Raw genomic sequence first — 23,648 nt, 5'->3', positions numbered from 1 at the left:
CAGAGGCATGGGAACACTACCACCTGCAAATTCCTCTCCAAGCCACACACCATCCTGACTTGGAACTATGTTGCCATTCCTTCGCTGTCACTGGGTCAGAATCCTGGAACTCCTTTCCAAACAGCACTGTTGGTGTATCTACACCTCCGTGATTGTAGTGGTTCAAGAAGGCATCTCACCACCACCTCCTCGAGGGCAAATAGGATGGGCAATAAATGCTGGCCTAGCCAGCGACGCCCACATCCCATGAATGAATGTCTTTAAAAAGTAATGACGCACTTTGTCCAAGTGGCTATTCTTTGTTAAATCTAGACTCTAGCAAGTATCAGCAGGTTGCTCAACTATGAGGAGCATTAAAATGGAGCCAAATCCTGTGTTTGCCCAACACATTTGATCGTATAGCAGGCCTTATTGATATCACCATAGATCAACACAGCCATGGGTTGAACTGAGCGCCTCCTTGGTCTGTATTATTAAGACTCCAGGCTATATATTCGCAGGCATCAGAGAGCTAATTTTAAATTTCTATGTAGAAATTTACAGGGTATTTAATACAATTGAAAAATTATATCCAATTTCCTCATGAGGTCAGGGGGTGGGTGTGGAGTGTTTTAGGCCAAGTGCTAAAAATAGTTGTTCATGCAGTTTTGTTTAGTAGCGCTGCTGGTGAACAGGATTTTAAAAAATAATTTCCTGTTATTTTAAAAAAAATGTTGTAACTTTTGCTATTTTTCTTGCAGCTATTTTATGCCTTTCAAGATGACAGATACCTCTATATGGTAATGGAGTATATGCCTGGTGGTGACCTTGTAAATCTCATGAGTAATTACGATGTGCCTGAAAGATGGGCCAAGTTCTACACTGCTGAAGTAGTGCTCGCCTTGGATGGCATTCACTCCATGGGTTTTATACACAGAGACGTTAAGCCTGATAATATGCTATTAGACAAATTTGGACATTTAAAGTTGGCAGATTTTGGTACTTGTATGAAAATGGATTCGGTAAGTTAACCAGATATAGAATGAGGCATTTTAACACCTAAAATGAGTATTCTCAGAAACTAACATAAAACATGTCTTAACTGTTTTTCCATTGTACACTGACTATTTTTGTTGGTTGTACTAGGTTTGCTTTTGCTAGGTTAGCTTTACTAATCAGCATGGTTTTCTAAAATGTCCATATTTTGATAATTGTATGTAAAAGCAGCATTCCTGTCTCTTGCTGTTGGTTTGTAAAGAATACAAATGACTTCATCTTTTGCTGATTTTAAAATGTAACTTTGTTACTTTTCTTTAATTCCCATCTACTAATTTGCACTTTTACCTGAAATCTCAGTGTAATTTTGCTAGTTTCTGTCAATATCAGCTGTTGCCTGACTTTTGGCTGTTCTCATATATAGTACCATTTTATATTTATACATGATCTGTCATTCATGTTTTCATGTAAACCTCATAATTGGCAGTGTAACCAAAATTTCCATGTAACAGCAGTCGTTGTGGAGAAACAACTGAATTATTTTGTAGTGCTTTTATTGCATAATTGTTTGTCTTCACTTTGAGGGATGTTGTATTATCATGGAATTGAATTCTGATATGTTTGGCTTTCAATATCAAAGCAAGAACTGTATTGCATATTATTTAAACCCGCGACCTCTACCAACTAGAAGGACAAGGGCAGCAAATACATGGGAACACCACCACCTGCAAGTTCCCCTCCAAGTCACACACCATCCTGACTTGGAACTATATTGCCGTTCCTTCACTGTCGCTGGGTCAAAATCCTGGAACTCCCTTCCTAACAGCACTGTGGGTGTACCTACCCCAAATGGACTGCAGCGGTTCAAGAAGGCAGCTCACCACCACCTTCTCAAGGGCAATTAAGGATGGGCAATAAATGCTGGTCTGGCCAGCGTCGCCCACATCCCATGAATGAATAAAAAATAAATAAATCTGCATGAATAGTTTATTGGTTTTGTGGAAACTTAGGCATCTTGTTATAACTTACTTTTAGTTTAAATCTGGAGTTCTGATTTATTGGTGCATGCTTTCATTCCAGTCTTTGCATATGCAAATAATTGACTTGAGTTTTTTTCTGAATATGTATTCAGTTCTTTTGGCGCCCTCTTTCATCTGCAAAGCAAAAGACAGTGCCTTTGGCAATTGCTTACAGATAACTTCCCACTGTAAGCCATTCAATGTATACAGTTTTGCTGGAGAAAAAAATGATTTCAAATGAACGTGGATAAACCACGTGACACAAGTTTGTTCAAAAGTTATTCATAATTTGATAAATTGGTAATGCAGTTTATTGTAAAATTATGTACTACTTGACTTTCACACCACATTTTGCACTAAATCAAGGGCTGTTCATTAAAATGCAGATCTTGAGAAAATGCAAAATGTTTGGGTCCTACAGAGTGCATTGTAATGGTGACAGTGCATTTAAAAACTTACTTCAGAACATGGTATTAAGCCTACAGTTTTCGGATTATCATTTTATTTTGTAAAGCATTTTTTTTTTCTTATTACCATCTTATAAATACACAGACTGGAATGGTTCGATGTGATACAGCAGTTGGAACTCCTGATTACATCTCTCCTGAGGTACTAAAATCGCAGGGAGGGGATGGTTATTATGGCCGGGAGTGCGATTGGTGGTCTGTGGGAGTTTTCCTGTATGAAATGCTGGTTGGTAAGTTTAGAAGCTTATATTAACTTTGTTTAATCTACAATGAATGTGAACAGTAGGTGGTAGAGGCTGAATATAGCATTTTTTGGTAGTAGCAGTTAAAATCAGTTTTGTCTGCTGATAAGCCAATTGACACTGAGTCAGTTACAGTGACAAACATGGTGTATTGCTCCAATTAAATAATTGGATAAAGGTTGCAAATTATTGTTGACTTGATACACAGATGTTGTGCTGTGATTGCAAAATGTAGTGTCTGTGCCTGCAATTTTTCCTGATTGCCAATCTCAAATGGGCACACTAGACAGAAAATTTACCATATTATTGCTTAATAATCCGGGGGAGTAGCAGAACCTAGCAACAAGAGAGAGACTGCTGCATTAACTATGTAGAATCTACAGTACAGAAATGGGCCATTCGGCCCAACTGGTCTATAATAGCTTTTATACTCCACACTCTGTCTCTTGCCATCCTGTCCCCCGTATTTAATTCCTTCTTCCTCATATGCATCAGGCAATACCTTAAATGTGCCATGCCATCTGCTTCAACCATTCCATGAAATTGCAAATTACATATTCTCACCACTGTCGAGAAACCCCACCCCCTTCTGTATTTGATCTGTTAGAGGCTGTCATATATTTATGTCCCCTTGTTCTTGATTCATCCACAAGTGGAAGCAGGGTGGTTCTACAGAAACTATCACAAGAATAGGAAAAGGCCATTCGCTCTTTGAGCCTGTTCTGCCAATCAGTTAGATTGTGGCTGATCTGACCCTCAAATCCATTTACCTGCTGTTGCTCCATATCCCTCGATACCCTTAGCTAATAAAAATCCTCTTGATCTCAGTCTTGAAAATTTCAATTGACAAAGCACTCTCAGCCTTTTGGGGACAGCGTTACAGATTTCTACTACCCTTTGTGTGGAACAAGTGCTTCCCTACCTTGATCCGAAATGGCCCACCTCTAATTCTAAGTTTATGCCCCTTTGATCTGGAGTTGTCCACCTGAGGAAATTGTTTCTATGTATCTACTCTTACTAATTGTCTTTAGCAATTGCAACACCTCCATTAGATCACCTTGCAAAGTTCCAAACTCAAGGCAATACAAATCAAGTTCATGCAACCAGTCTTCATAACCTTTAAGCCCCCGAATCATTCTGGTGAATTTAAGTTGTACAGCCAAAGCATCACTTTGGTATTTCTGCCCTCCTGCGATAAAGGCCAGCATTTCATTAGGCTTTTTAAATTTTTTGGTACTTGTGCAGTCGCTTTTAGTGATTTGTGTACAGAAGCATCTAAATCGAACACTTTCATAATTTTAAAAACCTTTATAAGGTTTCCTCTTCCAGACAGAAAAACTGCAGGCTGCTTAATCTTTCCTGATATTTGCACCTTCTCAATTTTGGTTACATCCTTGTCAGTATTCTCTGCACTTTTCCAGTGCTTCAGTATTTTTGTAGTATGGAGACCAGAATTGCACACAGTACCCGAAATGTGGTCTTACTAATGTTCCACATAAATTTAACATTATCTCTCAGCGATTATATTCTGTTCATCCAGAAATCATGGAATGGTTACAGCACAGAAGGAGGCTAGTCAGCCCATCATGTCCATGCCAGCTTTCTGCAAGATCAACTCTGCTAGTCCCACTTCCCTGCCCTTTCCTTGTACCCCTGCAAATATTTTCTGTTCAGGTGCTTATCCAATTTGCTTTTGAAAACCACGATTGAATCCACCACAGTCTCAGGCACTGCATTCCAGATCTGAACTACTTGCTGCGTAAAAAAAAAAAAAAATTCTTATGCCACCTTTGCTTCTTTTGCCACTCACAAATCTTTGTTCTTTGGTTCTCAACCCTTCTGCCAATGGGAGCAGGTTTTCCCGATCTAATTTCTCTAGACCCCTCATGATTTGAACCCCAGTTGCACACTTTACGACCTTTCAAACTTCGTGATTTATGTGTCTGAATTCCCAGATCTCTCTGCCCCTTCGACCCATTTAGTTTCTTATTTTCCAAGGAATAAATGGCCTACTTATTTCTCCTACCAAAATGAACCACATCACACATTGCAATATTGAATTTAATTGTCACTGATGTGGCTGATCTCTGCAAACCTGTATTTGTTGCAGTCCTCCATATTAGTTATTCCAGTCGCCCCCCCCCCCCCACACCTCGCCAAAATTTGGTATCATCTGTAAATTTCAACACCATACCTCCAATTCCTAAGTCCAAATCATTTATGTATATGGTTAACAACAGCGGTCCCAGCATGGATTCCTCTGGGGCACCACTTACCACTTTCTGCCTATCTAAGGACCTTCCCTCAACACCTAATCTCTGTTTTCTAATCTGTAGACAATTTTCCATCCATGCTACTTCCTTGCTGCTGATACAATGTTCCCTGACCTTTGTTACATGAGGGTCTTATGAGGCACCTTATTGTAGGCCTTTTGACAGTGCATGTATACCACAATGTCCTAATGCACTCTTTTTAGTACTTCAAAGAATTCAGTAAGATTGGTCAAATATGACCTTACTTTTAGAAATCCATGCTGACCATTTTTTTGTTATACTAGAGGTAGACATAGAGAGCATCTTTCCTACTACTGCTCTATAGTTCCATAGATGTGTTCTATCTCCCTCTGTGAAGAAGGGAATTACAAAAACAGTTCCAGTCCTCCACTGCTATTTCTTAATCGATTTGAGTTTGTGTGTATGGATGGATACTAGTGCCTCTGATATCACCTTGATTTCTTTGAGTAAACACAGGTGCAATCCTTCTGGTTCCTGGGTTTTGTCCTTAAGTTTGCCGAGTTTACCTAGTATCTCTTTTTCTCTTTTAACTGTTGTAATAATCCTCTCGACTTCTCGTATCATTTTCTCTGTTATGCTAATGTGGTTTGTTGAATGCTAATTTTCTTTGGTCCACTGGCTGGAGATCTGAATTTGTATTTTATTAAAACATTCTTTTAAAAAAAACCAAGCTGCCGGCAAAGTCATCCTTTCAGCTGAAGACGATCACCTAATTTGCAACACTGTATCCTACACTGCAATGCTTGTGAGGAGAGAGACGAAATATCTGTTCATATCCCAGCAAGAACCAAGACCCATGATATTTAAAGGAACTACCTGTTCTCTGAGCAAGAATAAATACTGCTAAATGCAAGGTTTGAATTACTGTGACTGTCATGTGACAAGCCCCTCCCCATGTGTGGTTTTAAGCTGTTTTTGTTTGTAGCAGGGGAAAAAAAGCAACTGGGCTGTGACATGAGCAAACCCAAACCCTAAGTGGGGGTCTCTTTCTCTCCCCCTCGTTCCCCTCCTCCCTCTCTCCATTCCAGCGTGAAAGCTTTCAAATCCTGTTTGTAGCCAGAGTGTGCAAAGGTGGTCAATAATCAGAAACCCCGTTGGAGGAAATCGTCTGCCTCGCTCTTTCCACAAGACTCACCGTACCAGTCATCTGCCTCTTCAAACTACAGGCCGCAGGAACACTAAATTCAGCTAGAAACCAGTTGAATCACCAGACGTCACAGACTGTATAGCATTTTTATGGACTATAACTCAACCAATCTACTATTCCCCATTATGTAACCTATTTGTGTGTGTGTAAACCTCTAGTGTGTATGTGAGAGTGAAAGTTGGCGCATCATTTATTATTTTTAGTTGGGTTTGGGTACAGTAAAGTTAAGCTCTTTATTTGTTAAGTCAAGAAAACCTGTCTGATTGGTTCTTATGATTATAGCAAGTAAGTAATCAAACACCGAGTGAATTGGCCAGTACATCCACTTTAAGAAAGAATTAAAGTTGTTGTGGTCTAACAAGGAGAGGGAAAAGAGGGAAACCCTTCAACAGCTCCTCACTTGACCGTAATAGAAACCAAATTGATCCCTAGCAATAATTTAAAATCTTCAGTACAGGTTTTCTTGTGGTTTTTAGTGCTAGAGTACTAAAATGTCCACATTCGAGGGCAGTACCTTCCTAGAACAGAGTGAAGTAACTTGGGCCAGGTTAAAAGCCCTTTCTGTTGAAGAATTGAGGAATGTAGCTGGGCAGTCAGAGATTACTGTCTGTCCAAAAGCTCGGAAGCCTGAAATCCTAAAACTTGTGGTCAACCATTTAAAAATTGACACTGAAGAACCAGAGAGAGGCATAGAATCTGAAACAGACAGAATAACTTTAGCTAAGATAGAGCTAGAACAGAGAGACTAGATTTAGAATTCCAGGATAAAGAAAAAGAAAGGGCTTTCCAGTAAAGGGAGAAAGAAAGAGAATTCCAGGAATGGAAGGGAGAGAGAGAATTCAAGATCAGGCAACTCGAACTGAATAAGGAAGACCCAGTGAATGCAACGTTCGTGAGGGAACTATCCCTCACTCTGAGCCAAGTGCTGAGATCTTAAAGTTCTCCCAGTTGATGCCAGAGGCTGTTCACGTTGGAGACCTGCTGCGGATTTGGGTACGGCCGGGCGCGCAACTTACACCATCTCAAGTTCAATGAGGGGGATGTGGAAGCATTATTCACCTCTTTTGAAAAGCTTGCAAAATAGTTGAAGTGGCCAAGTAGACAGCTGGACACGGTTATTGCAAAGCAAACTAACAGGAAAAGCCCATGAGGTTTATTCACTGTTGCCTGATGAGAGTTCATCAGACTATGAGATGACTAAAAATGCTATCCTGAATGCATACGAGCTAGTACCGGAAGCATGCGCCACAAGTTCTGAACTCTCCAAAAGCGACCTGAACAAACTTGCATCGGGTTTGAATGGGTTAAGCAACTCACTTTCGACCATTGGATACTGGCATTTAAGATAGAGTCCACCTATGCAAACCTCAGAGAGGTGATCCTCTTGAGTTCAAAAATTCACTTCCTCTTTCCATATGAAACCACATGCAGGAAGAAAAGGTTCCAAGAGCCAGGCAGGCAGCAATCCTGGCTGATAATTATATACTTATTCACAAGCCCTTGCCCCAAGGGAAACTCTTCCATACTCGCCTCCAAAAACCTGTAAAGGATAGAAGGTGGGAGAGTGGTAGGAGGATGAACAGCTATGAACGAGAAGGGAGAGCTTGGAACACAGGGGGCCCTCCTCAGGCCAAAGAGGAATGTGCTGGGAACAGGAGTGACGCCTGGAAGCCTGTATGTTTCCATTGTAGCAAAGCAGGTCATCTTTGAGCTGACTGCTGGAAGTTACGGGGAAAACCCATAAGTTTCTTCAGGGTACACCAGACCAGGGCAGGAAAAGGGGCCCTGATGGAAAGCTCAGAAGACTAGGTTGTGGCTTTAACTCGCTGTAAAACGCAGTAAACCTACCGCTGAGAGTGTGGGAAAACTTAACAAAATCCCTAAGAGTTACCAGTGTCCAGACGAAAAGTGACCCCAGAGCCCTCATTTGAGGCAAGTAAGCCCATCGTCATACTCGGGGATACAGGGGCCACCCAATCCCTTCTGCTGGGAAAAGTCATGACCTTTCCCCCAGAGAGTGCTAGTAAACGGTATCAGAGAAAAGTATATGCCCATACCTTTATATCGGGTGCACCTGGAGTGCGACCTTGTTTCAGGACTGGTAACTGGGCATTGTCCATAGTTTACCTGTGGACAGGATCGACCTGCTCCTGGGTAATGATCTGGCAGGGGCGAAGGTGGTAGCTCCCCACTGGTTTTGGAGAGACGGAAAGAGGTCAGGAAGACAGAGCAGTTACAGGAAAAAGGTCTCTGGCATTTTGCCTGACTGGTGACCTGGTTCATGGCTAAACAAGTTCCGTCAGAGGAGGCTGAACTGGCACTGCAGACAGATGACCCTACTGTCTGTTTATCTGAAACCTTTGGGAAGTTAGAGGACCAGGTGGATGGATTAAACAGGTCTTCCTTAGTCGAGGATCAGCAAGCTGACCCAGGGTTAAAAAAGTTAACACAGACTGCCCAAATTGAAGCGAAGCAGAGGGCGTTCCAGAGTGCTATTATTTAAAGGATGAGGTGCTGATGAGGAAGTGGAGACCTCCTCACAGACCTGCAGACAAAGAGTGGGCCATGGTTCACCAAGTAGTGGTGCTGCTACGGTACCATAGGGAAATATTGAGGATAGCCCATGAGAACCCAGTGGCTGGACATGTCAGCATAAGAAAAACCCAAGCCCACATCAAACAGCATTTTCACTGGCCACAACTCTGCAAGGTAGTGGAGGAGGGACTAACCCAATTCATCACACGACATGGGCTGCCTCCTGACATCCAGTCGGATCAGGGCACAAATATTCTGTCCAGTATTTTTCAAAAGATCATGGGTAATCTGGGCATAACCCAGCTAAAGTCCTCAAATAAGAACCAGAAAATGCTGGAAATATTCAGCAGGTCTGGCAGCATCTGTGGAGAGAGAAGCAGAGTTAACGTTTCAGGTCAGTGACCCTTCATCAGAACTGGCAAATGTTAAAAATGTAATCAGTTTAAGCAAATAAAGCAGGGGGTGGGGCAAGAGATAACAAAAGGAAAGGTGTTGATAGGGCAGAGAGTCACAGAGAATAATTGACCAGAAGGTCATGGAGCAAAGGCAGACGTAATGTTAATAGTGTGCTGAAAGACGAAGTGCAGAGAGGGTGTTAAGTGACAGGAAAATGAACAGCCCTGGCCCAAAACACACACTTGAAAAAAACAGTGGGTAGGCACATGGCAAATAAAAAACTGAATTATGAAACAAACAAATAAAAAATAATAGATAATAAAAAAGAAAAAATAACTAAAAATAAAAAGGGAGCCCGTCATGCTCTGAAATGATTAAACTCAATGTTCAATCTGGCAGCCTTCCACCCACAGTCACAAGGGTCTTTGGAGCAGTACCACCAGACCCTAAAGACAGTGATCAGGGTATGAGTAGCCCCCCACCCCACCATGACTGAGACAAAGGGCTGGGATTTCTTCTGTTTGCTACCAGAGGCTCACCCAATGAGTCTACTGGCTTTAGTCCTTTTGAATTAGTTTATGGGCACAGGGTGAGAGGACCTCTAAAGCTAATAAAGGAGAGGTTTTTGAGGCACAGGGACGAATCTTCCATTGGACTGCATCTTCATGTTCCAAGAATGGCTCATGAGAGCCTGTGCGGTGACTCAGGAATATCTAAAAAAAATAATCTCCCAGACGACTATGAAAAGGCAGGCGGATAAACATGTCAAGACCAGAACATTTTATCTTGGAGACTGTGTTAGTGCTATTACCAATACAGAGAGAAGGATTGGAAGCCTGGTTCAGTGGCCCATACAGAGTAATGAAGAGAATTAGTCAGGTGAATTATATAATTGACACCACAGAACATAGGAAAAAGCAAAGGCTGTGCCACATTATTATGTTAAAACGGTATCACAGTCAGGAAAGAGGAGGGCGAAGGGAACAGTGAGGACAAGTTCGAGGAAGGCCTGGAGGATTCCCAAATTGAACCCCCTACCGTCCGGTTAGCTAACATTGAAATGTTAAGGAAATTAGACACTACTGTTCTGTTTAAATGCAGAACAGAGAGGAGACTTAACAAGGCTGCTCACAGCATTTAAAGGGGCCTGCAGGGACAAATCAGGGTGCACACCCCTAACCCTTAACGATGTGGATGTAGGAGAGACCCCTCCCATAAAATAAAACCACTGATCCAGGTTCAGGAGGAAATTCAAACTGAAGACCTAGAAATTAAAGATTTAAATTCTGAAGAGAGACACAGAAAAGCTCATAAGCCAAAGGAAAACCCTACGAGCAATAGGTTTTTGAGGCAGATCTGAGGAATTGTGGTCCAGGCTGGTGGAGCACAGGAAATACCATGTACAAAAAACACTGGATGTTTTTCACAAAGTTATGAACAACTTTGAATCCATGGTTGAGTTCACTGCTACAGAGCAACTGGAAAAGATATTGTAGAAATACAGGAGAAAATTCAGTGTATGCTGGAGCACAAGCTGATTGAGCCCAGTCAAAGCAGTTGGAGCTCCCCAGTTGTGCTCGTGCCCAATCCCGGTTGAAAAAAACTAGATTATGGCTATGAGAGTAAGACTGATAACTGAAATAAAAACAAGAAATGCTGGAAATACTCAGCAGGTCTGGCAGTATCTGTGGAGAGAGAAGCCGAGTTAACATTTCAGGTCAGTGACCCTTCTTCAGAACTAGCAAATATTAGAAATGTGAAAGGTTATAAGCAAGTAAAGCGGGGGTGGGGCAAGAGTTAACAACGGAGAAGGTGTAAATAGGACAAGGTCACAGAATAGCTGACCAAAAGGTCATGGAGCAAAGGCAAACAATATGTTAATGGTGTGTTGAAAGACAAAGCATTAGCACAGATAGGGTGTTAATGGACTGAAAATTGAACAGCCGCAAGTACAAACATGAAAAAATAACAGTGGGTAAGCAAACTGAACAAACTAAGATGAAATAAAATAAAATAAACATTTTATAAAAAAAAAAGGAAAAAGAAAAAAATAACGAAAAATAAAAGTAAAATGTGGGGTCCGTCATGCTCTGAAATTATTGAACTCAATGTTCAGTCCGGCAGGCTGTAGTGTGCCTAATCGGTAAATGAGATGCTGTTCCTCGAGCTTGCGTTGATGTTCACTGGAACACTGCAGCAATCCCAGGACAGAGATGTGAGCATGAGAGCAGGGGGGAGTGTTGAAACGGCAAGCAATGGAAGCTCGGGGTCCTGCTTGCAGACTGAGTGGAGGTGTTTCGCAAAGCGGTCACCCAGTCTGCGTTTGGCCTCCCTAATGTAGAGGAGACCACATTGTGAGCAGCGAATACAGTATACTACATTGAAAGAAGTGCAAGTAAATTGCTGCTTCACCTGAAAGGAGTGTTTGGGGCCTGGGATAGTGAGAAGAGAGGAGGTAAATGGGCAGGTATTACACCTCCTGCGATTGCAGGGGAAGGTGCCATGGGAAGGGGACGAGGTGGTGGGGGTAATGGAGGAGTGGACCAGGGTGTCATGGAGGGAACAATCCCTTCGGAATGCTGACCGGGAAAGGGAGGGGAAGATGAGTTTGGTAGTGGCATCACGCTGGAGGTGGCGGAAATGGCGGAGGATGAATGAGTCCGATGAGTGTGCGTACAGTTTTTTTTATTTGTTTCCTCATAATGAAATGTACCTGTTGTCACATTTCATTTCGCGTGGTAGGGAGGCATTACGCCCATGTGTTTTGTTGAATGATTTTCTTTGGCCCACTGGCTGGAAATCTGAATTTATATATTTTTTTTAAAGACATTTTTAAAAAGACAAGTTGCCAGCAAAGTCATCCTTTCAGCTTAAGATGGTCGCCTAATTTGCAACACCGTATCCTACACTGCAATGCATGTGAGGAGAGAGATGAAATGTCTGCTAATATCCCGACAAGAACCAAGACCCAGGATGTTTAAAGGAACTACCTGTTTCTCAGCAAAAAGAAGAAATACTGCTAAATGCTATGTTTGAATCACTGACTGTCGTGTGACAAGTCCCTCCCCATTTGTGGTTTTAAGCTTTTTTTTCTCTGCAGCGGTGGAGAAACAACGACTCTGACATGAGCAAACCCTAAGTGGGGATCCCTCTCTCTCTCCCCCTCCCCCCCCCTTCTCTCTCTCTCTGTCCCCCCTTTTTCTCTCTCTCTCTCTCTCTCCCCATTCCAGCTTGAACGCTTTCAAATCCTGTTTGTTGACTGCCTTCCTTTGCATACTCTGGCTACAATCAGAAACCCCATTGGAGGAAATCATCTGCCTCGCTATTTCAACGAGACTCACTGAATCAATCATCTGCCTCTTCAGTCTAAAAGCCGCAGGATCACTGAACTCAGCTAGAAGCCAGTTGAATCACCAAACTTCAGAGACTGTACACCGTTTTTCTATGGATTCTAACTCAAGCAATCTACCTTTCCCCACTCTGTAACTTATTTGTGCGTGTGAGAGAGTGAAAGTTGACATGTTGTTTATTACTTTTAGTTCGGTTTAGGTACAATAAAGTTAACCTCTTTCTTTGTTAGCTCAAGAAAACCTATCTGATTGGTTCTTGTTATGATCATAGCAGGTAAGTAATCAAACAGCGACTGAATTTGCCAGAACATCCACTTTAAGAAAGAATTGAAGCTGTTGTGGTCGAACAAGGAGAAGGAAAAGAGGGAAGCCCTTCAACCCCTCCTCACTTGACCGTAACGCCTCTTTGTTAGCCTTGTCACTGAAAAATTTGGCAAATCTCTATTCTGGTATCCCTGTCCTTTCATTATTATCTCCTTTGAGTTTATCTTGCTCATTTTCTTAATGGCTCTATTCTTATCTGAATTTTTCTTATGTGGGTATAGAATACTTTAATATTTCTCTTTCTATTCTTAAATATTTTAATTTCAGATGTTTTCTCTTTGCTAATTGTCTTTTTTTAACTCTTTCCAAAGTTTATCATATTTCCTTTGTTGTCTTCTCCTTTATTGTTAGGTACTTTATGCCTTTCTCTTTAGATTCAGTTTTTCCCCTTCAATCCTTTGTTATCCAAGGCGGCGCAATCACAATCATGGCTAGTTTGTTGATTTTAAAATAGCATAAGGGTCTGATTGGCATCAGGTCCACCATGAAAACAAACAATGTTAAAGTCAGAAATGGGAATATGGAGAATGGAGCTGCTGCATTTGAGCACTGGTCCTGCTGCGTGGGGAGAGTTAAAATCCCCCTATCTTTTAATAGAATATATTTCTCCTGATCCCTTAACCATCTTTCCTTTAAATATTGTCCATTGTATACACATCTGGTCAGTTGTATACACTGCAGCCACGATGTCCCGGTGGTGGAAGGAATGGATATATATGGTGGTGGAATGTGTTGCTGATCAAGTGAAGTGCTTTGTTCTGGATAGTCTTCAACTTCTTGAGTGTTGTACCAACTGCACTGGTACAGGCAATTGGAAAATATTCTGTCTCACTGCCAATTTGTGCCTTGTAGGTGGTAGAGGAACTTTGGGAAGTCCAGATACAATCCACTTGTTGTAGGATTCCTAGCCTCTGACCTGCTGTAGTAGCCATGGCATTTCTGTGGCTGGTGCAGTTGAGATTCTGATCAATGCTGACTGCCAGAATGTTCATAATGGAGGATATTGCATCGGTAATGCCATTGTATGTCAAGAATAGGTGGATTACAGTCTGTTGTTGGAGATGCTTGACACTTGTGTGATGCGAAAGTTGCCATTTATCAACCCGAGCCTGGATGTTGTCCAGGTCTTTCTGCATATGAGCATGGACTGCTTCATTATTTCAGTAGTTGTGAATGGAGCTGGACTTTGTGCAAGCCCTACTTCTAATCTTTTATTGGAGGAAAGCAGTTGAAGATGGCTGATTTCAGACACAAAGGAGCACCTGCAACGATGTCCTAGGGCTCAGATGATTGACCTCTAACAACCACAGCCATCTTAGTTTGTGCTAGGTATGACTCCAGCCCATGGAGAGTTTCATCCCTGATTCCCATTGACTTCAATTTTACTCTGGCTTCTTGGGGCTACATTCGGTCAAATGCTGCATTGATGTTAAGGGCAGTCGCTCTCGCCTTCCCTCTGGAATTCATTTCTGTTGTCCATATTTGAACCAAGGCTATAATGAGGTTTGTTGCGGAGTGGGCCTGGCAGAACCCAAACTGAGCGTCAGAGAGCAGGTTATTGGTGAGTGAACACTGCTTGGTAGCTCTGTTGACTACTTGTTCCATCACTTTGCTGATTGTGAGGATTTCCTGATAGGGCAGTAATTGGCTGAGTTGGATTTTTCCTTAACTTTGTGGACAGGACATACCTGGCCAGTTTTGCACATTGTTGCTGGATGCCAGTGTTGTCACTGTGCTGGCTTTGCCAGTGGCATGGCTGCTTCTGGAGCATAGGCTTTTAGTATTACAGCCACGATTTGTAAGGACCCATATCTTTTGCTATATTCAGTGCTGTCAGCAGTTTTTTGATATTGCGCGGAATGAAATAAATTGACTAGATTGGCATCTATGATGATGGGAACCTCAGTAGGGGGCCGAGAAGTATCATCCACTCAGCAAATATGGCCGAAGATGGTTGCAAAAGCTTCAATCTTGTCTTTTTCCTGCACCGCTGAGCTCAGCCATCATTGAGGATGGGCTTGTTCATGGATCCTCCTCCCGTTTGTCACTAGGACCGCCTATTTCTACCCCCGTAACATCGCCCGACTTTTTCTCATCTTCGCTCACCTGCTGCTGAGACCCTCATTCATGCCTTCTTTACCTCTAGGCTTGACTATTCCAACGCACGTCTGGCTGGTCTTCCACATTCTACCCTCCATACACTTGAGACCAGCCAAAACTCTGCTGCTTGTGTCTTAACTCGCACCAAATCCCATTCACCGGTCACCCCTAAGTTTGCTGACTTACATTGGTTCCCGGTCAAGCAATGTCTTGATTTTAAATTTCTCATTTTTATTTTGAAATCCCTCCATGGCCTTGCCCTTCCCTATCCCTGTAATCTCCTCCAGCCCCACAACCCTCTGAGATATCTGCGCTCATCTAATTCTGACCTCTTGAGCATCCCCATTTTTAATTGCTCCACCGTTGGTGGTCGGCCCTTCAGTTGCCGAGGCCCTAAGCTCTGGAATTACCCTCCCTACACATCTCCACTTTTCTACCTCGCTTTACTCAAGGTACTCCTTTAAAGCTGACCTCTTTAACCAAACTTTTGGTCATCTGACCTAACAGTTCCTTGTGTGTCTTGGTCTCATATTTTGTTCTAGAATGCTCTTGTGAAGCACCTTGGGATGCTTTATTACATTAAAGGCGCTATATAAATACAAGTTGCTGTTATTTCACAACTTAGCAGCATGCAATAACAAAAAACGTCTGCTTCTTATCATGCAGGATAGTCATGTGTTGCACCTTCACTGGGTTGATACCTCATTTTCAGATCAGTCTTCTGCCACTCCTGGCCAGCTCCTCTGCACTCCTTGTTGAACCTGGGTTGGCGATCTGACTTGCTGGTGTTGGAGGAGTGAGGGATATGCTGGGCCATGAGTTACAGATTGTGGTGAAATTCAAATCTGCTGCAGTTGATGGTCCACAGTACCTCATAATGCCCAGTTTAGAGATGCTAGATCTGTTGTAAATCTATCCTGTAGGTTTCTAGTTTGCTCTCATCGGTCTCTCCACATTGTGATATATTGATTTTTTTTTCATTAAATAGTTCCTAGGTCCTGCTTTAATACATGCTGTTATCAATAACCTTGACTCAATCATCCAGCCTGAGTCATTAATTTTTGCTGATGGTTTCAGTTTACATTCATCAGTTTCCTTCAGATTGCACACCCTCAATGTTCCCAGTATCCTTTCTTCTCCAGAAAAATTACGAATGCTCGACATCTAAAATTAAAGCTGAAAATGCTGAAAATACATGGGAGGTCATTCAGTGTTTCAAAGGAAAAGACAAGTTGTGGTTTTTCAGGTGTGTCCTTCATTTTCGCCATTTTCTGTTTTTATTTCTGCTTGCTTCTCGCAAACCAAGAGCTGAAGCACCAAATCTTGTTCTCCATGACCTTTTATGAGACTGGGAAAATCTTGTTTTCTTCACAGATAGTTGCTTAATCTTTCAGAAGTGGAACTAGCAGTTACAATCCATTCCTTTTGAAGCCCATCGTCCTTTCACCTATGGAAGTTCGTAGCGCCTCTATTTTTTGACCTGAAGTGGAATTTCCTGAACTATTCTATTTTAAAGTAGACTCCAAGAAGCTCTGTTTTCTTTTTCATGGTAGAATTTTTTTTTCTCAAAATTCTTCACTTTATGAAATACAATTCTAACTAAGACTAAACTACTGCTTTCAAATTTGGGAAGCCTCATTCAGCACATCTCTTTTCGTTCCTAGTCAGAATGCAAGGAAAAAGCTTGGTTGATGACTTGTATGTTGACCCCAGTCTTCAATCTGTCAATTTATCAATCCGTTTCCTTCTGTCATACGATAACATGTTCCCTATTTTATAATTGCTACTATGATTAGGTAACTGATTTCAGAGTGGTTACAAAATGTGTAAACTGTGAAATTGACCTTTATGTTGTGCAATTGTATGATCAACATATTGTTATTATGGTTGATTTTTTTTTGCAGAGAAAAGTTATTTTACAATTATACCAACATGTCACACTTGAATTTCTCCTGTACTTTCTTTACCAGGTGATACTCCATTTTATGCGGATTCCCTTGTAGGAACATACAGTAAAATCATGGATCACAAAAATTCGCTCAATTTTCCAGATGATGTTGAAATCTCAAAGCATGCCAAAGACCTCATCTGTGCCTTCTTGACTGACAGGTATTTTTTCTAAGATTTCAATAATATTTGTATTAAATATTAGCAGGTTAACAAGTGCAATCTTAAGTATAAGGTACCATTTATTTCTTAATCGAAGTATGAGATAAACTTGAGGCCTCTTGCCATAACGATTGACATTTTTCAGATTAAAACAAATAATTAAAACAAATAATTAAAACAGATGCCTGTAATTGTAGATGTTGAACCCCCGTTCATTTATTTGTGAAATGTGTAGCTCAGTTTCTCTTCAGAATCCTTTCATTGACTATCATGCTTCAAGGGTGAGGAGGTGCATCTTTCCATGATTATTGCCAGTGGTACGAATGCAATTAATCAACATGATGAAGGCTTGTAGAGCTGGATAGACTACATTAATTATCGCTTTAGCATTTTGGAAGATTCTTCACCTAGGACCATGACAAAGTAATGAATTGTCATTGACCATGTGAAGCTTCTTGAGATTTATCACTGTGGATTGTGCTATTTATGCAAGTTATAAACAATTTGTTATGATGAAATTTGTAATTAAATTCAAAAAATGATAATGTTAAATTTGGATTTAAATACATCTGTTTGCAAGTTACTGTGAATGTTTATCAGCAGTGAAAATGTTTACTTTCAAATTGGAATTTTCATTTTGGGTCTGCTTCAAGTCAGGATGCTCATTTGCTTTGATTGCTGATGCAAAGTATTTAGCTGTTCATCAAGTACTGTGAAGAAAGGTCATTTTGGGAAACCATCCATGTGCCAGTTGCACATTAGTGTAGATAATTTCTTGAATTTTTATTCCAAAACATCTTCGCAACTAACAAATTTATCGCCTAATTACAAAAAATTGATAGAATTGATTTTCTTAACATTTATATAGCACCTTTAAATGTTGTAAAATGTCCCAAGGTGCTTCACAAGAGCAAACAAAATTTGACACCCAGCCACATGAGATATGAGGGCAGATGAGACAGTGCAGTTTTAAGAAGTATCTTAAAGGAGGAAACGGAAGTAAAGAGATTTAGTGAGGGAATTCCAGAGCACAGGGCTTTGGCAGCTGATGGCATGGCTGCCAGTGGTGAGGTGATTAAAACTGGAGATGCGCAAAAGGCCAGAAATGGAAGAATACAGACATCATGAAGGGTTGTAGGGCTGTGGGGGGTTGCAGAGATCAGGAGGGGCAAGCAGTGGAAGGATTTGAAAGCAAGGATGAGAAATTTAAAATTGCTGAACTGGGAAACAATATATAGGTCTGCGAGCACAGAGGTGATGGGTGAACAGGACTTTGTGCAAGTTAGGATAAGAGTAGCAAAGTTTTGGATGAGTTTAAGTTTTTGGAGCATGCTAGATGGGAGGCTGGCCAGGCGAGGGTTGGAGTTGTCAGGTCTAAAGGTAACAAAGGCATAGATGATCGTTTCAGCAGATGAGCTGAGGCAGGGCCAGAGTCGGGCAATGTTGCAGAGGTGGAAATAGGCGATCTTAGTGATGCCACAGATATGTGATCAGAAGCTTATGTCAGAGCCAAATATGACACTAAGGAATTCAGTCACATCGCTGCGTCCTGGAGAACCACTGAATCAGCGTCCACCACTTTAAGCTGGCGAACCACTGAATCAGTGTCCACAGGGCGTTCCCAATGGCAGGACGGGAAGTTGTCATAACATCCACTTCTGCTACGAATCCCGTTACCCATGTGACTTTGTATTTAAATTAGCCATGCGGCGATGGGCACGTGGGATCGTGTGGCGGGGGTGGTCTTTCATTGGTGGAACCTGCTGTCACTGCCGCGAGCACCACTATCGCTACAGATATAAACTTTGTCTTTGCAGCCTCAAGGATCAACAGCCTTCCTTTCACATATGTATCTTCAGACTAACTTAAATTGAAGCTTTTACTTAAATCAAAATGTTTTTGCCTCCCTTATATTACCGCCAACTTCATATCATTTATTTTCCCTACAGCCAAAGTGAATCAAATGGCAGCCAGTAGGCAGTGTCCTGCCCCACGGTTCAGTGATGACTCCCTGCAGGTTCTCCTCTAGGCCTTTGGGGAAAGGCAGGAGGCCTTCTTCCCTGTAGATGAAGTGTGAAGACACTCCTGCTTGACCAAGGCAGCCTGGATGGAGGTAGCGGAGGAGGTCTCGAACTGAGGGGTGACGCAGCAATCCTGGATGCAGTGTTGCAAGCATATCAATAACGTGCTCAGATCGGCAAGAGTAAGTGGTCTTGGCGAAGATTTTCCATCGTTTTTCTCCCTGGCTCCGTCTCTTCAAGACAGAGGGCAGATGAGGCCTGAAGTGGATGCGTGAGCAGCGGCCTTGGTGCCATACACTTACTGATTGTGTGCAAAGTTGGCGATTGGCATTGTTGATGTGATTGGATGTGTTGTATGAAAGTTAGTCCTGAATGATTGATGTCGATGCATGTTTACAGCGGTTGTGATTCTTAATAAAAGAATTCTCATCCCATCTGTACTGTCTCCTGCAGGACAAATGCACACACAAAAATTGCGAGCAAGCCAGGATAGAAGGAAATGTACCAGACCTAAGACTGTTAACACCGGCTGAAGAGGAGGCTGCCCGACTAGTGAGAAAGGAGGGAGGCAGGGCCATATTAGATGGCGAGGCAGGATTCTCTAAGCATTGGGATTAAAATGTCATCTTCAGTCTTGCAGACATGTGTGTACACCCACTGGAAGAGTCTGAGCTCTTGCGAAGCTGATGCTTAATGTGCCTCAGTTTGATTCTCCACTTTAGGTGCCCGCACTTGAGTCCTGGAATGCTGTGACGCCCAAGACTCCTCCTCTGGGGAGGGAGAGAAAGACAATTCGCCAGAGGGTGCACCGACACCTGCCTCTTCTTCCACCCTGCCAGCACAGATACATCCACACAGTCCGCAGGGGACTTGAGATTCGCATCTCGGTCACAATCTGGTCGTCACGACACCGACACATCCCTGCAGCTGTGGGAGCATGTGCCATTGGGTCCCCTGACAATCGGCAGACAGCTGGGGGCAAGGCCCTTGCTCCGCCCCACGCTCATGATGGTCCTCTGTTTGTTGCTACAAGAAGTCTGCTGCATGTACAGCAAAGTCATGTGGAACATATGTTGGAGATGCCCGAGGTCATGCATGGCTTTGCACATGCCATGGAGGAGTCTGCCATGTCCCAAGCATTTGAAATTGTGGCTTCCTCAGTCGAGAGTTTGGCGAGCTCTGTGGCGACTCTGGTTGAGCACTCAAGCCATATGGGATCTGACTTGCACTCTATTGCTGTTACTGTGGATTCCATGCAGCAAAGTCTAAGCGAGAGGGGGATGAGGAACCTGGACCTTCCTACAGGTGCTCCTTCCACTCAAGGAGACAGGCACGTGCCATCATGCACCCAGATGGAGGAGGAGCACGTGCCAGCTGCCCCAGAGCTGCCTTCTCAGGACACCCCCAGGGTAAGTGGCATCTCGTCCTCTGCCTCAACCTTGACCGCCTTACCTCCAGCAGATGAGCATATGGGGGATACTCATGCACCACTGCTGCAGACCCCCAGTAGGATGGAGGCATCAAGGCCCTGTTCCTCCAGAGGATACCCACCACAGTTGTCAACAGCAACGGGGCAGCGCACTGAGCAGACTGCCTCCACCTCAACTGCTATTGTCGGGGTAGCGCCCAGATGTAGTGGTAGAAAGACAAACATGAAACAGTTTTGAGGACTAAAGTGGCACAGATGATGGACGTTGTTGTGCAACTAGTAAATCATTTTCAATATATCTTTAATTTAACATTTGATCCACTCTCGTAAATCTTTTGCTTGTGTTACAATCAGGTGCGGAGGGGTCAACGGGCTTCTGTCTTTTCCCTCTCTTTGTTTGACCATAACAGATTTATTTCTATTTTAAGTGGATATACTTGCCAATTCGGTGAGCGTTTACTTGTTTACGCGCCATGATCATAAAAAGAGCCATTTGGACAGGTTTTCTTGAGTTGGCAAGAGAAGAAAAGCGACATGAGGAAAAGCCTTTTCACTCCGTGGTTAAGGTCTGGAATGCACTGCCTGAGTGTGGTGGAGGCAGGTTCAATTGATGCATTCAGAAGGGAATTAGACTGTTAAATGAAAAGGAAGAATGTGCAGGGTATGGGGCGAAAGCGGGGGAATGGAACTGAGTGAATTTCTCTTTCGGAGAGCTGGTGCGGACATGATGGGCCAAATGCCTTCCTTCTGCACTGTGACAATTCTGTGATTCTGTGAAGAGGTTAACTTTTTATTATACTTAAACCGATCTAAGTAAAATAATAAAATACATTCCAACTCTCCCTAACACACACACACACACACACACTCTCACTCTCACTCTCACTCTCACTCTCTCACGCACACGCACACACAAATAGGTTACAGAGTAGGGAAGGACAGTGTGGTCAAATTAGAGTCCAGAGAAATAAAAGGGATATACAGTCTGTGGAGGTTGGTGACGCAGCTAGTTTCAGGCTGAATTCTGATGAACTGAGCCTTCCGGTTTGAAGACATGAGCAATGATTCAGTGGGTCTCTCAGGCTTGAAGAGGTGGGTGTTGATTCAGTGGCTCTCCTGGAGACAGCAATGTGACTGAATTCCTTCAAGGGTCATCTGTCTCTGTTCCTTCTGGAAGGTTCTTTATTCTCAATAGCACCCCCGTCAGGCTTCAGTCATTAAGCACAATGAGCATCGATCGGTGACAGACTAATCCAATCAAACACAGATCAATAAAACCATTGAACACTACAGTCTGCAGCAGGGAATATGTTTCGCTACTCACAGTCAGCAGGCAGAGTTTAAAGTTTGTAAGGTTTGAGTGGTTTGTCTCTGCCAGTTTAATCAGGTTTCCAGCCATTGGATTAAAAAATAATCCTTCAACCTAGCACATTTTTGTGACACTTGGTTTCAGATGAAAACAAAGATGTTCATTGGAGGCCTATGGTAGGAACGCATTGATGCTGGCAAAGCATCTCAGAATATGTCCAGTGTTTATTTCTCATTGAAATTTGAGCCTTCAATCTTCAATGATGGCTATTTTCCTATTGATGATTATTAACTTTTTCCTCTACTGTCATGCCTTACTTTTGTGTTTCTGCAGTCGTAACTTAATGTTGTTTGCAGTGGTGTGTAGTCACATTTATTGTTGCTCATAGATGATTTCTATGCCAAATGCCAATCACATGAAAGTGCAGCAACACTTCGTTAAGATTGCAGTGATGAATAAGACAGGCAAAAGTGAATTTCTGTGCGGAATTGTTATATTTCTCCTCCCAATGTTCCTTGATGATGTGGCTTATTGGCTGAAATGTGCATAAATTAGGTTCTTCCTGATGTCCCTTGCATGTCTCTCCATGGCCCTCATATCGATGACAGCATCGTTGACATTGTCCTCCTCCTCGCCCTCTTCATAGTCTTCCTGATCCGAGGAGGACTGATGTTCCTCCACCTGCAGAATGTTGCCACTTCTAATTGCAAGGTTGTGCAAGGCACAGCAAATGACGATTATTCGTGACGTCCTCTGTGGCGCATACTGAAAAGCCCCTCTAGACTGGTCAAGGTAGTGAAATCACATTTTCAGCATGCCAATGGTGTGTTCAATGATAGCTCTGGTGGATGTGTGTGCAACATTGTACCTCTCTTCAGCAGCGCTTTGGGGATGACGCACTGGTGTCATCAACCACGTACAAAGTGGGTAACCCTTGTCACTCTGGATCTAGCCGTCCACTTCAGCTGGTTCCTCAAAAACTGCTGGCATTTGGGAATTTCTCAAAACGTATGAATCATGACAGCTCCCTGGGAAATGTGCGCAAACGTGCATGATTCTTCTCCTGTGGTCGCAAGCCAGTTGAACATTTAAAGAGCAAAATCCTTTGCAATTCACAAAGATAGCAGGCTGGTCCCAGGGAGCTCTAATGGCCACGAGTACAGTCGATCACCCTTTGCACTCTGGGGAACCCAGCGATGGTGCCGAAGGCCGCAGACCTTGTTGTGGCTGTCCTTATCTATAGGTAAGTAGATGAAATCATTGGCATGTTGAAAAAGGGCATTGGTCACCTCTTTGCACCTGTAGGTCGCAGACTACGAGATGCCACATATGTCACCCGTGGATCCCTGGAACGACCTGCTAGCAAAAACAATTGAGTGCACCTGTTACTTTGAGGGCAGCTGCCATGGGATTCCCACCGAAGCCAAGCAGCTGCAGGTCCTACAAATTTCTGTGACCATTTCACGTAACATCCTTAGGCGTCTCTGGCATTGCCTCTCTGACATTTGTAGGTAATTTGTCCTTGTCCTGGGGATGCAATGATGTGCCAGTGCCTGTCTTTGATAAGGTCATGATCTTAGGTCTTTGATCATGGATGTTATCATTTGGAGCAACCTCACCTTCCTGTTATGCCCGTTGCTGGCGCTCAGGCATCATGAGTTGAGGGAAAAGAGCCTTCCTTAGTCTCTCCCTTTGCTCTTCTTTCCGTGCTACTAGACAAATTGGGTTTACGAGACCCATGTCGCTGCGGCTTTTCTGAACAATAAATAAGCAGATCGTGGAGATTGAATTCTCTGTTGCTAGTAAGCTGAAACATCGAGGCAATGAACAGCTCCCTATATAAAAGCAAAATACTTCAGATGCTGGAAATCTGAAATAAAAACAAAGTGCTGGAAATATTCAGCAGGTCAGGCAGCATCTGTGGAGAGAGA

At 42.8% G+C, this 23,648-nt stretch overlaps 1 protein-coding gene across 4 annotated transcripts in view; it reads left to right on the top strand.

Moving 5' to 3' along the window:
* rock2a (rho-associated, coiled-coil containing protein kinase 2a) overlaps positions 1-23,648 on the top strand; it is a 332,194-nt gene that overhangs the window by 110,311 nt on the left and 198,235 nt on the right. For all 4 annotated transcript variants that reach the window (XM_068022672.1, XM_068022681.1, XM_068022689.1 and 1 more), the window contains 3 exons: positions 741-1,001; positions 2,547-2,691; positions 16,820-16,958. In XM_068022672.1, coding sequence (XP_067878773.1) covers positions 741-1,001; positions 2,547-2,691; positions 16,820-16,958 — 545 coding nt within the window. The remainder of the gene's footprint in view (positions 1-740; positions 1,002-2,546; positions 2,692-16,819; positions 16,959-23,648) is intronic.

Source organism: Heterodontus francisci, chromosome 3 (assembly GCF_036365525.1).
Source record: "Heterodontus francisci isolate sHetFra1 chromosome 3, sHetFra1.hap1, whole genome shotgun sequence".
In the NCBI taxonomy this organism is placed as follows: Eukaryota; Metazoa; Chordata; class Chondrichthyes; order Heterodontiformes; family Heterodontidae; genus Heterodontus; species Heterodontus francisci.
This window is presented reverse-complemented; position numbering and strand designations above follow the sequence as displayed.